Below are 14,951 nucleotides of genomic sequence, written 5' to 3'. Positions count from 1 at the left end.
CTCTTCTTCTCATGTCCTCTCTTTTCTCTTCTTCTTTCTTCACCTTTCCCCTTTCCCTCCTTATCCTCTTCTTTTTTCCTGTTCTCTTTTCCCTTTCCTGGATAAGCACTTGAGTATATCATGAGGTTACCTTTAATCTTTTTAATTGAAACTGTGACTGGTACATTATAAAATTATTCTACTGTGCAAAATGTGGGGAAATTACTGTGGCAAGTCTCACTTTGACTGAAGTGAGCTGGAGTTTCATCCCTTGAACTTTTTTTTTTTCTGAATGTATCTGTAAGATACTCCATCTCTCTTCCCCCACACATGCAATTTTCCTGGTATGACGTCCCCAGTATCTGTGCCAAGCAATCAGAGCAACTTCCCTTGTTTGCTGATGTTTGTTAGGACTATCATATCGTGAAGAAATCTACCCGTTCCTTCAGTGCTGCCCAAGTGGAATCTCCATGGAGACTAACCCAGCCGTCCATCATTTCCAACATTGTCCTGATGAAAGGGCAAGGCAAGGTGAGGATTTCTGCATGTGGCTGGTTTCTCACGTGTAGCAAGAGCTGGCATTTGAGAGGTGTCTCCCATACCCAGGACTTCCAGCTGCTCTCCAGGTAGCCAATAATAATACTAATGGTGAACAAATCCTGTGTTCAAGCATAAGTGCCAAAGTTACACCTGCAAAATACAGGGGAGGCGATGCTCGTGTCACGCACCTGACACAGGGTGACTTTCATTCTGAGATGGTGCATCTTGTCATTACTGACATACTGAATATTAATCATGGATCTTTAAATACATATGTTTGTGCAAAGCTGATGCAGCTACAGAAGAGTACCTATTCACAGGCATATTTATGAACAAGCATATTTTCTTTCTGTGGAGTCTGGATGTATTTTTTTTTTTAAAATTACTGCAAATTAAGCATTAAACCCAAAGACAGGTTCCTGGTTTATTGCTTATCTGAGAGCACTGAATTCCCTGGGTCAGAAAGTCCTTTTTTCTTCCCCCAGTAATGTGTTTACACACTTGCTAGATACCAGCTGGCTGAATGCTAAGGAAAAATAGACAAGCATTAACCTAGGTGTATATTGTTTTCCCTAATGCAATCCACACTAGTATTGTAGCTGTCATATAAATATGCTAAAAATATGCATGTCTTTTCATTAAATACTCTTTAAAGTCATCAGATGGATATGTTTTGGACTACAGAAGACTTGTTTTGACTTTCAAGCTCAAATGCAAAACAAATTTCTTGTTGTGCTCTACGCTGAGCAAAGAGTTAGAAATAGTGATTTTTCTGGATAGACTGACAGTTGTTTTAACTTCCCTTGGTTTAGGAGCTTCAACTCTTTTATAACATTTCCAAGCAAATATTTCTTAATTTTTCATGTACCTATTTTTTGACTCTGTTTTTCTCATCAAATGAGATTATTACTTCCTATGGGGTAAGCCACCCTCTCCTGTCCTTCTGCAGTTAGCTCCAAGGTTTTAGAAGCAGCTGGAAGCATGCAGACTCTAGTGATCATGAACCATGTAAAACAGCTGCCATTGTGGGTGCCTTCCACCCACCTTTTGGGTGATCACCTCTGTTATTTAGGGATTGCACTGTGTACAGTTTGTGCAGTAGCATTGATTTATTATCTCTGTGCAGATTTGGGACTTGAAAAGTTTTTCCGCAGAGTTGCGGTGTCAGTGGCTGGGAGCCACGTTTGCCTCCAGTTCTTCATCTGTAGGTAGATCTGCAAGGGGTGATTCTCTGCCATGCAGTGGCAGCGCCTCTCTGGGAAGGTGGGCAAATACAGGAGCTGCTGTACTTTGCAGACATATTTCTCCCAACCCATCCCACAGAGCTGTGGGGAAAACTGTTTTGTCTGGGTGGGGGAGTGGCAGAAGCCTCCTGCTTTCTGTAGGTTGCTTTGCAATTGATAATTGCACAGGGAACAGTTAGTTGTTTTTGCTGCACACGTAAGGTGCTTCCTTTCTAGAAATCAGTAAGGTCTTACCAAATTACTAACTTACAAACTGTCGTGGTCTGCTTTATATTCACGGAATAAAACAAAAGAGCTGGTGGTTGTATTGGGTTGTCAACACAGTGCTTGCCCTGGCAGCATCCCTCAGCTGGAGAGCACTGCCCAAGGCACTAATAATGTCCATAGCTTCATATTACTAAAGAACAACAGTTTTCCACTTCCCTTGTCCACCCGGTCGGTGACTTCTCCCTTTATTCTTAAAAATGCATGTACAGCAGGGACAAGAGGGGAAGTATGGGGAGGGGGAGTAAATCAAGGAAGTGATTTGTCTGGGAAATAACTCAGCAGAAGGGGGAGAGGTTCATTCTGCTGTGCTCATCTGTTCCCTGATCAGCTTTGAAGATAGTCCCATACCAACAGGGGCAGTGCAGGGTTAAGATCTAATGGATGGAGCCCTGGGGAATCTATTGATCTAGATTTATTTAAATACAACACGATACATGTCTCCAGAATAGTTACAAATGTACATGTGAATGGCAGCCCCCACTTGCCATTCCCCTTTCAGCTACATTCCTGACATTGCAGCACTGACCTTGTGTCATGTTCTTAAGCTCTTCTTCTTCCTGAGGAAATGTAGAATCTGTGACGTAAGAGAAATCTACAGTTAATCCTGGATATAGATCTCAGGGGTGCGAATCTACTGTCTGTCAGTTTAAAAGCAGTGTGTTACTGTTTATAAAATGAGAATGGAATTAACATAAAGCCATTGACCTAGTGTTTTTAAAAAACCTAGAGTAATCTCGAAGTACAATTTTTGTGATTTCAGCTTAGGGTGAAATGCAGGCTTAAGGTGCCTGCTGCTACATTTTGGGCTGATAAGTGTGTTGATATTAGAGTGAAAGAAATTAGGAAATGCAAGGAGAGAGTCAGATGGCAGTGCAATTCATCAGATGATTTTAGATTTTCATCTTTCATTTGTCTTGTATGTTACCAGCAGTCTTTCTTACACAGGTAAGAATAGAATAATAGAATAATGCACCAGCTGTATGTCTTCTCCTGCCTTTTCTGTAGGGTCTTGGATTCAGCATTGTGGGAGGTCAGGATTCTGCTCGTGGACGCATGGGAATTTTTGTGAAGACTATATTCCCAAACGGAGCAGCGGCAGCTGATGGAAGGCTTAAAGAAGGTATGGCAGAGAGAATCCAACCACACAGCAAGGACCACAGTGGGATATTACTTCCATCCAGCAGGAAAATTCAAGTACGGCTTTATTTAGGCACCTTGCCATCAGCATGAGGCTGTGGAGGATGTAACACACCCTGCTTGTTCATCCTGTGGAAGATCATTAATAGCAACTAACTTGATTATATTGCATATTGAGAAGGGGAAACTACAGCATAGTGGCGGTTGGTTTTTTCCCCTTCCTCTTCCATGAACTTTATTTGTCCAAACCATAAGCTGCAATTTTTCAGTTGGAAAGGGTGATTGACAGGAAAACATATATAGATAGCTAACCAACATCTGGCTTAAAGATGCTGGTCTGAGAAGGGGTTATATTGAGAGACATGTTTGGGAGAGGCTCTTTTGGGCCCTTATGCTCTCTGGGCCTCTTGGTATGATTTCAACAAGAATCAACAAGTAAGAGTTCTAACCAGAGAAAGAGAAGAGGAAGGATGGGATTGGTAGTAAGATCACCCAGCTGGTTAGAGAAGCAGATATATCTTGATTTTATTAGTGCTTTTCCAGTCTTTGTCTCTGAGCTGGATGTGTAGCCTGCTCTGTGTGTGTTACACCCTGGTCTGAGTACTGTGGCAGACAGACTCTTACACACTGTTGAAAATACAAAGTGACCATGAGTTCAGAGCAGTGATTTACAACTCTTCTGCAGGGGTTGTGTTACTTTGCTTCTCTCAAGCTGCTCCTGTGTTACTTCTCAAATCATCATTCCTCTCTTTACATCTTATCACACTTGTTGTATTTGAGGCTGCTTTTGGTGCTAACTCTCACACTTGCTGCCAGAGGGAAGCTCGCATCACTGCATCATAGGTTGTGCACTTGCTGTGGGAAGCCAATAAGTAGCAGCTGTCCCATAAACCCAGCAAGCCTTTGCAGGCTATTCATAGCTTGCATACTCTTCTTTATTCTTTTTTTTTTTTTGACTGAGACTACGGAAGGAGAGGAGGGGTAGACTTATCTGATGATATTGCCCCATTTAATTCTGCACAGATGCAAGTAAAATTGCAGAAAGTGGGTCTGGATCATGTTGACCCTTCTTTTAATAAAATGAAGGTAGATCAGCACAGGTGGGTATAAGTAGTAAGACCCAGAGCCTGGAAGCTGGTAGAGGTCTGACAGGACATGTTCCTTGGAGTGAGAAGGACATGTGCTATCACAGTGTGTGCACTACATGCTTCTCTGTTTGCAGGCATTTAGTAAGAGAACACATTTGCTTTCTGCATGTGGATGCAAGGTTAGTTTTCTCTGACCAGACTTTGAAGTGATATGCTGTAGTGTTTCACTTAGTTTCTCATTTCTTCTGTTATTGCTTACAAAAGAAAGGCAGTTTTATAGTCCCATTGGACTTCATGTCATAATAATCTATTTTCAGACTTTAGTTAAAATCCATAGTGTTTTCAGCTTGTTTGTTGGTATGAGAACACCAATTTAAGGATCTCTGCTGGAGAACAGTCTTTTCTCTCCTAATTCATCACTATTAACTTGTAGAGGCATTAGTACAAGTGCAAATAAACTGAGAACAGTAAAAGGCTTTTTACTGAGCAGTTAGTTGAAATCCTCATTGTAGTGGATCACTTAATGTACAGGAAAGATGTTTTAAATCTTTATAGTCTTATATTGATGACTTCATTTTTTGTATCTAATTACCAGGGGATGAAATCCTAGAAGTTAATGGAGAGTCTCTACAAGGACTGACCCATCAGGAGGCCATTCAGAGGTTTAAGGTAACATAGATGTAGTGCAGGAGAGATCCGTGCTCCTCTTCATTCATTGGCATCTCGTGCCCTCAGCTTTATATTCTTTTGCTGCCACAAATTACTGTAGGCAAGTTTACTGGCCTACCCTGGTGTATTGTGTCACTTTACTGGGGTTCTCTGCTGTCTCTGCAGCAACTCAAGAAAGGTGTGGTGACCCTGACAGTGCGCACGCGGCTGCGCAGCCCAAGCCTCACACCCTGCGTGACTCCCACCTTGCTGAGCCGCTCCAGCTCCCCCAGCTCCAGTGCCAGCGGGGGCATCCCAGTCCCTGGCCTCGATGAGGCGGATGGTTCCTCCTCCAGCCGCAAAGGACCTGGCCCAAAGGACAGGATCGTCATGGATGTGACACTCAATAAAGGTCAGGGTCCATTGAAATGGTCTTCAAGAACAAATCTCTGCTTGTTAGGGCAGTTTTTTGGGAGTAGACTAGAGACTCATATCCAGATCACCTGCCTGTGTTGAACAGGGGAGAGTTCCCCTTTCCCCATTTTGCTGCTCCAGAGCCAGCAGGCTCTTACAGGTAGCAGTCAGTGTCCATGCTGCTGAAACGGGGAGGCTGTGAGATACCAGACAAATGTGAATCATCTCAGATGGCCATCATCCCAAGTGGCTGTGCCCTTTTGCTAAAGGGCAGCTCCAGGGAAGACAAAGCTGCACAGTGTTGAAAAGTTCCCAGGTGACCTGTTTGAACTTCTCATCGAGGGTTGCTCTCATTATCACTAATTGCTCATGATAAACTCAAAGCACGTGCTAGATGTACTGGAACAAACATACTTATTTTTAAGACTTAAAATATGGTGATTTTAAGAGTTGGATTCAAAATTTGGAGAGAGAATGTAATATGTACAGCAATTCCTACTTTCAGGATGTTGTTACCTGAAAGAAAGCAAAGGTGAAAGTGGACAGAGGTGATCACTGAACCAGAGATAATGCCTCACTTTCCTTTGTGCCTCTTTGCTGAGGAATACCACGCAGATATTTAACAAAAGAGAGCAATACATTTGGCAGTGTCTTCTGTGCTCGTGTTTTCTGCAATAATTTTAAGTGACATCTTTATTGGATTGCTGCCCCTACTCCTTTGTGCCTTGGACCAGATCAGACCTTGTGCGACATTTCCAGGAGGTTCCCACGGCACACAAAGTATTTTCTGAGAGTGATGGATCTTAGAAAACAGTCAGGATCAGCTATTTTCAATCCTGATTTCCACTTATCGGTCTTGGCTTCCTGACTGACTACACCTAAGGCCAGTCCTGAAACAATACACGAGTCCTGATCTCAGATGGGATGTGGGAACACAAACACTTGTGTGTCCTGTGTGATTGCAATCTGCCACATTTCTTTGTACTTCTTTTTCACAGAGCCAGGGGTTGGGCTTGGCATTGGTGCCTGTTGCCTCACACTGGAAAACAGTTCTCCTGGAATATACATTCACAGTCTGGCCCCAGGATCAGTGGCTAAAATGGATGGCAGATTAAGGTTAGTTAAAGCAGAAACATGCTAGAGTGATTTTACAATAAAATCGATTGAGACTTTGTTTTCACCAATTGGTTGATGTAGCAGGGAGGAAATTTGTACTTAAGAGTTCACCAAAAAGAAAACATTTGAATAAAGGCATTCCAAAGTGATATTAAATACCCAGGAAACATTATTCTGTGTGCTGGAAGCAGCTTGATTATTAAGGTTTGGGTTTGGTTTGTTGGGTTTTTTTTATAAATTCTCTATACAGAAAGCTGAGCCTAATAGCACCCTTTGAGAAAGGGGGGCAGCAAGAAGTGCAGCCTCATGTCTTTTTCTGAGAGTTGCAGCTAGAGACCCCAGACTGGGAGGAAATTTGCAGAGCTTTGCTAAAAGCTCAGTCACCTGAAACTCACTTAAAAAGAGGTGGGGGAGATGTTCTTGCAGCTGCCTGTGCCTGTGGCTACAGCAGCGCTTTTCTGCCCTTTCTGCCCTTACTGTCGGTCTGGCAGGATTGCTGCAGGCTGACCTGCCCCACTCATTTACTCTGTCCTGGAGTTTGGATGTCTTTAAGGAACCATAAAAGAGAAGCAATCATTCCTAGGGTTCCCTTGTGCTTTACATTGGATTAAGTGATGGAGCCTTATTTGCTGTTCCTCTCCTGAAGGCTTTATTTTTGAAAACCATTGGAGGAAATCTTCCACCTTTCTGTGTTCCTGCATAAATGCTGTTGGGTACTGAGAGCATCGCTCCAGAGGGGAAGTTGTGCTGAAGACACGCTGGGACTGTGTGATCCACACTGAATGTGTGGTGTGAGCACTGGTACAGGGAGACTGAGCAAATCCCTTGCTTTCACATGACTAGAGAGTGTTTTCTGTTTCCTTGCTCATCAGGAAAACTGTGATAGAGCAATTCAATTTCTTGGAGAAAGGGAAGAAGATAATTTTATGGTGGCATTGCTGCCAAAACCCTTGAAAGTTTCTACTGTATAGAAATGTCTATAGGAAACAGTATTTAATGGTAACTTGCTTACTTGTAAGCCTCTTTGGAAAAGATTGCAGTCCTGGTTACATCTGTATGTAACAGCTGTATTGTTTATTAGGTTTACGTGATTGATTATATCCAGGCGTGCTTCCCAGATTTCTGGCTTGCTTCTCTGAGACGTTGCTTCTGTTATCCCATCAGCGATTTATGGCTCCATAAGCCAAAACTTACAGGATGGTTTTGATTTTTGAAAAGCTTTGTTAATCAAATACTGGCTTGGCAATGCCAGGAGAGGTTTGAATCCAGCTCCTCTGTATCTGAGCTCCCCCTCTCAGTCATGTGGTTGTGTAAGTGACTCCATTTGTGTACTTTCTAATAGCTGTGTAAGTCTGAAGGATGGGCAGAGCAGCAGCGCAACTGCACAACTGATAGGTCACCCTTTGCTTTCTTGAGCCTGTACCAGAAGTGCAGGTTACCAAAGGCTGCCGTGTGCAGTTGTCATTTTGCCTTTAGTGTGTGTATTCACAGTGCAAACACAATTTCATTGTCACAAGTAGCCCATCATAAATCAGCAGTAGTAGATTGTTTGAGAGTGTCTGTTCAAAGCAAATGCTTTAGCAATTGTGGAGATTGCTTTAATGATATCCCTAGTTGATGATATTTTCTTCTGAATAGATCCAGATGTCTGAGCACCATAAGCAAAAGTTAAGAAACTGGGAAAACAAAACTAAACAATCACAGAATCATGAAGTGGTTTGGGTTGGAAGGGATCTTAAAGATCATCTCGTTGCAAACCCCCTGCCATGGGCAGGGAATTTTCCACTAGACCAGGTTTCTCAAAGCTCCATCCAGCCTGGCTTGAAGACTTTCAGGGATGGGGCATCCACAGCTTCTCTGGGCAACCTGTTCCAGTGCCTCGCCACCCTCACAATAAAGAATTTCTTCCTAATGTCTCATCTAATCCTGCCCCCTTTCAGTTTAAAGCCATTCCCCCTTGTCCTATCACTACTTGCCCTTGTAAAATCACATATTGTGCTTTCCTTCAGGAGATTTTTGTGCTTTTTTTTTCTTTCTTTTCAATGGGTTCTATATGTTAATTTTTAGCAGATACAGGCTTATCAAGCTCAATTTTTTCCTGAAGTCTTTTAATAATCTCATATCTAAATCATTAATTTCTTATCAGTGTTTGTGTTAAATAATTCACTAGGATGCAAAGAAACAGCCCATCTGAATCTCATATTTCCTCTTCTGTGTTCAACAAGTATCTGAATGCAGAAGTGGAACTGAAGTTTCACCCTGGTCCAAATGCAGCCAGTTTTCTCAGTTGATTTAATAAGAGTTTTTAGCACTGATGGTAAGTGCAGAAGGGAGCCTCCCTCATGAAGTCAATAGGACTTAAAGCATTCACACCACTGGGAGCAGGAGCAAGACTGGCTTCTTTGCAAGTCACATCTTTTCCAGACACTCGTATCTTTGAGAAGGGTTGGCCATGAGTTGAAAGTACAAGCTTTTGCGTGAAAGGTGGTTGTGATTAACCGGCTCCGTGTCTCTCTGCAGTCGGGGTGACCAGATCCTGGAGGCAGATTCTGTGAGTCTGCGTCACGCCGCGTTAAGCGAAGCCTACGCAATCCTGAGTGAATGTGGACCAGGTCCGGTCAGCCTAATCATTAGTCGTCATCCTAACCCAAAGGTGAGGAGAAAAAGAATTAGTGTATCTGGGTTGCTTTCATTTGAAGCTGTAATCTGAGTCCTGCTGTCGCAAAAGCAACAAATGAAGAATATTGGATTTTTCTCTCTAAGACATGTTGTGCAAGATGTCAGGATTTTAATGATGCTTCCCAGTTTTGTAAGTTGTAGCAATGCTGGACTGTTCCTGCTGCTTTTTACTTAGTCACCCAGTGATCAAATGCAATTTTCCTGGAACTGCTTGAGTGAAGTGTTCCCATCTTTCTCGGTACTTGGATCAAGTAGCAATGCAAATATGGCACAAGACTCTTGCTCCTAAAAGTTAGTTTGCAGTTAGTTTGTCTTTGAGTAGAATATTGTTTAGGGCCAGGAATATAAATATCAACAGAGTGAATTGATCAAGTAAAATCTGTCCAAAGATCAAAGCTTTCCTTCAGGAATTAAAACGTGAGAATTTGGAGTGTACTGCTACTGTGGAATCTGTGCAAGGTCAATTTGGAAATAAGGCTGTGTTTACAAAGTAAGTGTTTTCAAGCATTTTTTAAAAATTGATGATAGAAGATGAAAGCCTTTTAGCCAAGCTATAGGGAATAACAGCTTCTTTTATTTCAATATTTCAAAGAATTTCATGAGTCTATGAAACCTTCCTGTTTAAACAGGAATGAAGCTGTAAAAATATTTGCGTTAGTGGGTCCAGAGAGCTCTGACTTTTGAACTCATAAGTGTAAATGGAGGCCTTAATAAAGCCATATCTAGGAGAACTCAGGTTTCTTATTTTATAATTAATCGTGTGTTTTCTGCTTAATCATATATACGAACGATCAACAAATAGGGGTCTATTGCCCAGAGCTTGTTATCATTGCTGCAAGGCCTTGTGCTGCTCAAAAGAAAGAGGCTGTGGTTCTGTTAGTGAAAGGTAAGCACGGAATGGGTAAGAATTGGGCTTATAGCCCAAGATAACAGTATTTCAAGTGAGTCCGTGTGCTGTGCTAAACCAAACACGATGGTTCAATGTCATTGCATTATTCAGGCATATAGACTTTGTGGAGAGCCTCTAAGTAGCATGAAATAAAAACTCCACGGAGCAGAGCCTGCCCTTTCTCCTCCATCCTTCATCTTGCTGTGGTGGGGTCTTGAAAGCTGATGAGGGACCTAACCTGGTATCTGCTGAAAGGATGAACTGAGTTAAGCTAATTGCCTGCTATTACTCAGTAACAGAGGGAAACTATTAAATGGCTCCTATTACAGTTTTCCATAAGTGATATTTAAGATGACAACAAATCCTTTGCCAAGAAATGCTATGAAAAGTTGGGCTGGAAAGACCCTAGAGCATTTTTTCCTCCAGGCAGTATTGAATCCATAATCCCTCATAGCTGGATCTCTGTATGAGTGTCCATATGAGGACCCATATTTATTTTTGTGTTACTGTCACCTATTTTCTGAAAGCACTGGGGTATCTATAGATATGTCAAGTATTTTATTAAATTTTATTTTATTTTAACAGCTCTTAATAATACCTCAGCCTGCAGATTAGAATTAGAAATTAGCTTGTTCCTTTCCAGTTTCAACTGCCTGAGATACAGGATGCTAAAAATCATAACTGGCAGAGCTTGCAGAAGCATAGATTTTTGGTTAACTTTCAACAAATATTGCAGTGTGCTCAGGACCTGGTTTTACTCCTGGGACATGTTGTACCAAAAGGTTTGTGTCAAGGCCCTGGATCGTAGTCTCAGGACTTGGTCCGTGTCCTGTAGGAACTTCCTGTGCCCCAGGAACCCAGGGGCTTTTGGTTTGCTATAAGGTCATACCATGGGTTGGAAACAGAGATGTGTTTTTACAAATGTTCATGTTTTTCTCGGACATTTTTATACTTAATATCTTATTTTATAACACAAAAGGTCCACAGTACATTTTGTTGCTGAATATGTTTCACTGCATTGTTTTCATGTACTTCCAAGAGAAATACCACAAAATTTTCTTTCTTGTTTTTCTGAGTGAATATGGCATTTACACTATGTTTAAACTGCTGAGTTTGCTTCAGAATCTTTCAGATCTTCATGGTTTAGGAAGATTCAAGTTTCTAGTCTCTATTTATGCTGAATTTTAATTCATGTAAAACAATGTGCATAGAAATTATTTTTGACAGAATTAATTTGCTTTCTGTTCTTAAGTATATATTCCTGCAGAGTGGTTGTTCCTGTTATAAAATTATATGTTTTCCAGTAATAAGAATTAAGTGTATGCCAGTAATTAAGGCCTAGATTAGCAAATATGGTAAACCAGTATTTATTCCTAAACCAGAGAAACATTATTTACCAATTACTGATTTAGGGTTTTGTTTAGAAGCAAGGAGAAATGAAAATTAAAAAGACAGATGATATTATGGGAAGTCTGGTATTCTTCCTGTAGGTTAAATGTAGAATAGCTTAAGTTTCTGATGTATGCTTGTGCAAAGCAGTCTTTGTCTATTTTAAACTAATATTTTCTCAATAAATCAATGTACAGCACTTAATTGAGTTAAAATTGTGCTGTAATGACTTCATTTGATTTCTTTAAGTCTGGTGCTGTTTTATTTGTTTATATGGTGTGGCACTTGGATGCAGTCTTCATGTAGCTGGCAGGCTTCTGCCTCCTTGTTTCTGGAGGAAAGTGGCATGGAGAGAGTCTGAGTCAGGGGATGAGGGCTTAGGAGCTCTCAACTCGGGCTTCTTTATTGCATCTTTGAAAGTGGTGGCATATATCAAGTGAATCATGTACTTGTACTAAGTGGTAAGACTTTCATCGTTTTACATACTCAGTTTGAGCTTTATCTTCCACTTAACTTCAGGTTTCAGAGCAGGAGATGGATGAAGCAATTGCACGTACTACCCACCGAGAGAGCAAGGACGCCAGCTCCTCTCACGTCACAGGTAGCAACACGTTCTCTTCTAGTGTGTGTCCTTTTCCAGATGCGGGAACGTTTAAGAGCCTGTGCTGAAGTTGCCCAACGTCAATATTTTGAGAGCCCTCAAAGCAGCAAAACAGTGTAGGGAGTGTCGTCACTCTGTCCGTTGCAGAAATTTTAGCTCAAAGCTCCAGTTCAGGTGGCTCATGTTACTGCCTTTGTTTCACTAGGCTGCCAGGATCTGAAAGTAGGGTTGCCAAGAGGTGGTTGCTCTGTCTTTTTTTCAAAATGAATGGGAAGCACAACATCCCAGTAGGGAAAGGACAGGAGGAATCTACTCCATCTGTGTACACCTGCCCATGTCAATGGCACCCCCCCAAAGTATTGATGTGACCATTTGAAAAAGTCCAGGGGTTGCATACTGGACTATGTGTTTTAACTCCATTTAAATCTTTAAAGTCACGGCCATGTGTGTGCTCTGGCATCTCTGTGATGTGTTTGAACTCCGAACTTAGCACTTGCTAAAATCTGACAGATCAAAGCAAACTCTTGGCAATGGCAGAGTGACCAGTGAAGGTGATGTTCAGACAGAAATGTTAGATTTGTAATTATCCCCTTTATATGTGTGTCAGCTAAGACCTATTTTGAAGTTGACCTTGGCAGTGGCTGCTAATTTGTCTTTTGAGGTTGCCCCTCAGGAGATACCCCAACAGATGAGGAAGACCATCTCCCACTCATCTCTTTTTTCGTGGCACTGTGCTGGGCTTGGCTGGTGTGACGTGTCTCTGTGATAACACTCCATCTGATCTGAGGGAGAGGATGTGAAAGGGTTAATAAATCTCACCTTAGGAAAGCAATTCACATAATAAGTAAACACAGCTCAGAAGGTGAATGAGAAACTTTTTTGGATATATGGACCACAACTTTAATTTTTGGCATCTAACTAATCTGTGTTTAACAGGAGCTGTACAAAAGAGTCCGTCTCCTAGTGTGAAGGCCAAGCAAGGAGAGACATCATCTCCCCTCAGCTGGACTATGAAACGCTTCCTGGAGCCAGCAAGCCGGGTAAAAGGATTAGGTGCAATAAAAACAGTGTCTGCCTCAAAATCAGCTTTTACTGAAGCTCTTACTTGGTCAAGGAGTTCAAACTCAAACCTGTATGCTACTTCCCTGTCACATAAGTGTTTGTTTCTTGCATCACACATTCAGACTGTGACAGCAGCAAGCTGCTGTTCGTCTATGTGACTGTAGCCTTTGGGGGTGATATGCAGAGCACGGCAGATAAGGCTGTGGACTCCCACCTCCTGCCACCCCAAAGGCACCCCTGCTCTGTGGGACACAGAGATGAAGTTAGCAGGAGAGACCCGAGCCTGTGGGCAGAAGGCTGAGAACTTAGTGTGTCTACATAGCCATTGCAGTGGAAAAGTCTGTTTTTCCTGGGAAGGCCAAGGAAGCCACAGACACTGTGTCCAGAGGAACAAACCCTTCCCTTCTCTCAGTATAGAAGGTGCTTAAAGGGAACAACAAAAGTGAATGGTTTCATCCCTTGTTTCTGCATTGAACCACACCTGCAAAGTAGTGGGATTTTGAATCCATTTTTACTTATTATACTGTCTAAAAATGATGTGCAGCATTTCTGCCATCCAGCTTTGACAGTGTGGCTCTCAATATACTGACAAGTCTTCTGTTTTAAAAATTGGCTTCAAGTTTCCTTGATTGACACAGCAATGAGAGTGGAGTTTGTGGTGCTCACGTGCAAGCGGGGGCTTTAGGCATTGATGATGGCTGGTCACCAGGCTCCCTTCTTTCCAGCAGGGATCTGTCAGCTCCGAGGCAGAGCTCTCCCAGTACTTCTCGCACGACAGTACGAGCCATCTCCCAATTTCTGATGCAGTAACTGGCCCCTGCGATGAAGAGCAGCTCCGTCAGAAGAACAGAAACAGTTTGTTGGATGATGGCAACCTGAGTAAGTGCTGGAAACATGTCTGATCATTTGGCTAATGAGGGGAGAGTCACTCAGCACTGGGTGCTTTACAGGAGAGCAGTGGTGATCCTTGTGGTGGTATGAATTGCTGGGCACTGTAGTGCAGGCCAGTGCTGATCATACAAAATTCTGGGAAATTGAAGGGCTTTACAACAATACACATAAGTGCCCGTTTGCATGGCATTTTGTTCAAATTGCTGCTCTGATTATGTGAAAATGACTTTATTTTATTGGTTTGGCTGAAACTAGATTGACAGCACTGCAGGTTTGGTATTTTTTTAAGTGGCTGATGATCATCTGATTTATTATGTTTAAATGAAAGTGTTCATAGCTCTCTCAAAAGCACAATTTTGAAATGTCACATAGCAGTGTAAAAACAAATGTGCAGTTTGGCATCAAATATTTTGCGTGTGTGTCTTTCTCCCCATAGTAATTGACTTAAAGATTCTTACGTGTCCTTATCGACATGCACCTGATCTAAAGATTCAAAGGATATTGCATTTGTTCTCCCTTTCATGTGCTTCTCAAGTGATTTCTTTGTCTAGAGCTTATTTTTCTCTGGAAAATATTTAATGTTTAAAAGCATTTTTGCGTTTCTTAGTAGCCACCAAACAAAGCAAAACAAAATAACTTTCTACAAAATAAGATGCAGTTCTTTCTACGAAGTATGTGGAAAGAGTTCTTGGGCTTGTTAGTCTTTAGTTTGAAACTGATTGTTGTGTGCTTCAGTCTTTGTTCAGAAGAGCAATTTTCACTCTCTGTAAGTTAATGCAGGCAGTCCTGAGCTTAGATTTAAGCAAAATATGAAAGTAAATCTATTGTTTAAACTAAAATACACATTTGGATTTGCATGCCTTTCTTGTTTGAGCTGTAGTCATAATTTAGAAATAAACTGAAAATAGAGCCAGATGTGCCATGAACTGATTTCAAGAGTTACCTGTAAATTGTAGTGCTATCTACAACCCGTCCTGTACTTAGCATGAGGACATGAAAAACCTGCT

General features: G+C 41.7%; 1 protein-coding gene across 5 annotated transcripts in view; it reads left to right on the top strand.

Annotated features, from left to right (window-relative positions):
- The window catches only part of PDZD2 (PDZ domain containing 2), a 206,183-nt gene that overhangs the window by 168,247 nt on the left and 22,985 nt on the right, over positions 1–14,951 (top strand). For 4 of the 5 annotated variants that reach the window (XM_017811307.1, XM_017811308.1, XM_017811310.1 and 1 more), the window contains 9 exons: positions 391–510; positions 3,036–3,150; positions 4,851–4,924; positions 5,090–5,315; positions 6,316–6,433; positions 8,954–9,086; positions 11,910–11,991; positions 12,928–13,031; positions 13,779–13,932. In XM_017811307.1, the coding sequence (XP_017666796.1) occupies positions 391–510; positions 3,036–3,150; positions 4,851–4,924; positions 5,090–5,315; positions 6,316–6,433; positions 8,954–9,086; positions 11,910–11,991; positions 12,928–13,031; positions 13,779–13,932 (1,126 nt within the window). The remainder of the gene's footprint in view (positions 1–390; positions 511–3,035; positions 3,151–4,850; positions 4,925–5,089; positions 5,316–6,315; positions 6,434–8,953; positions 9,087–11,909; positions 11,992–12,927; positions 13,032–13,778; positions 13,933–14,951) is intronic. The other variant, XM_017811309.1, reaches the window with a different exon arrangement.

The sequence above is a fragment of the Lepidothrix coronata genome, unplaced genomic scaffold, assembly GCF_001604755.1.
Source record: "Lepidothrix coronata isolate B3197 unplaced genomic scaffold, Lepidothrix_coronata-1.0 Scaffold31, whole genome shotgun sequence".
In the NCBI taxonomy this organism is placed as follows: Eukaryota; Metazoa; Chordata; class Aves; order Passeriformes; family Pipridae; genus Lepidothrix; species Lepidothrix coronata.
This window is presented reverse-complemented; position numbering and strand designations above follow the sequence as displayed.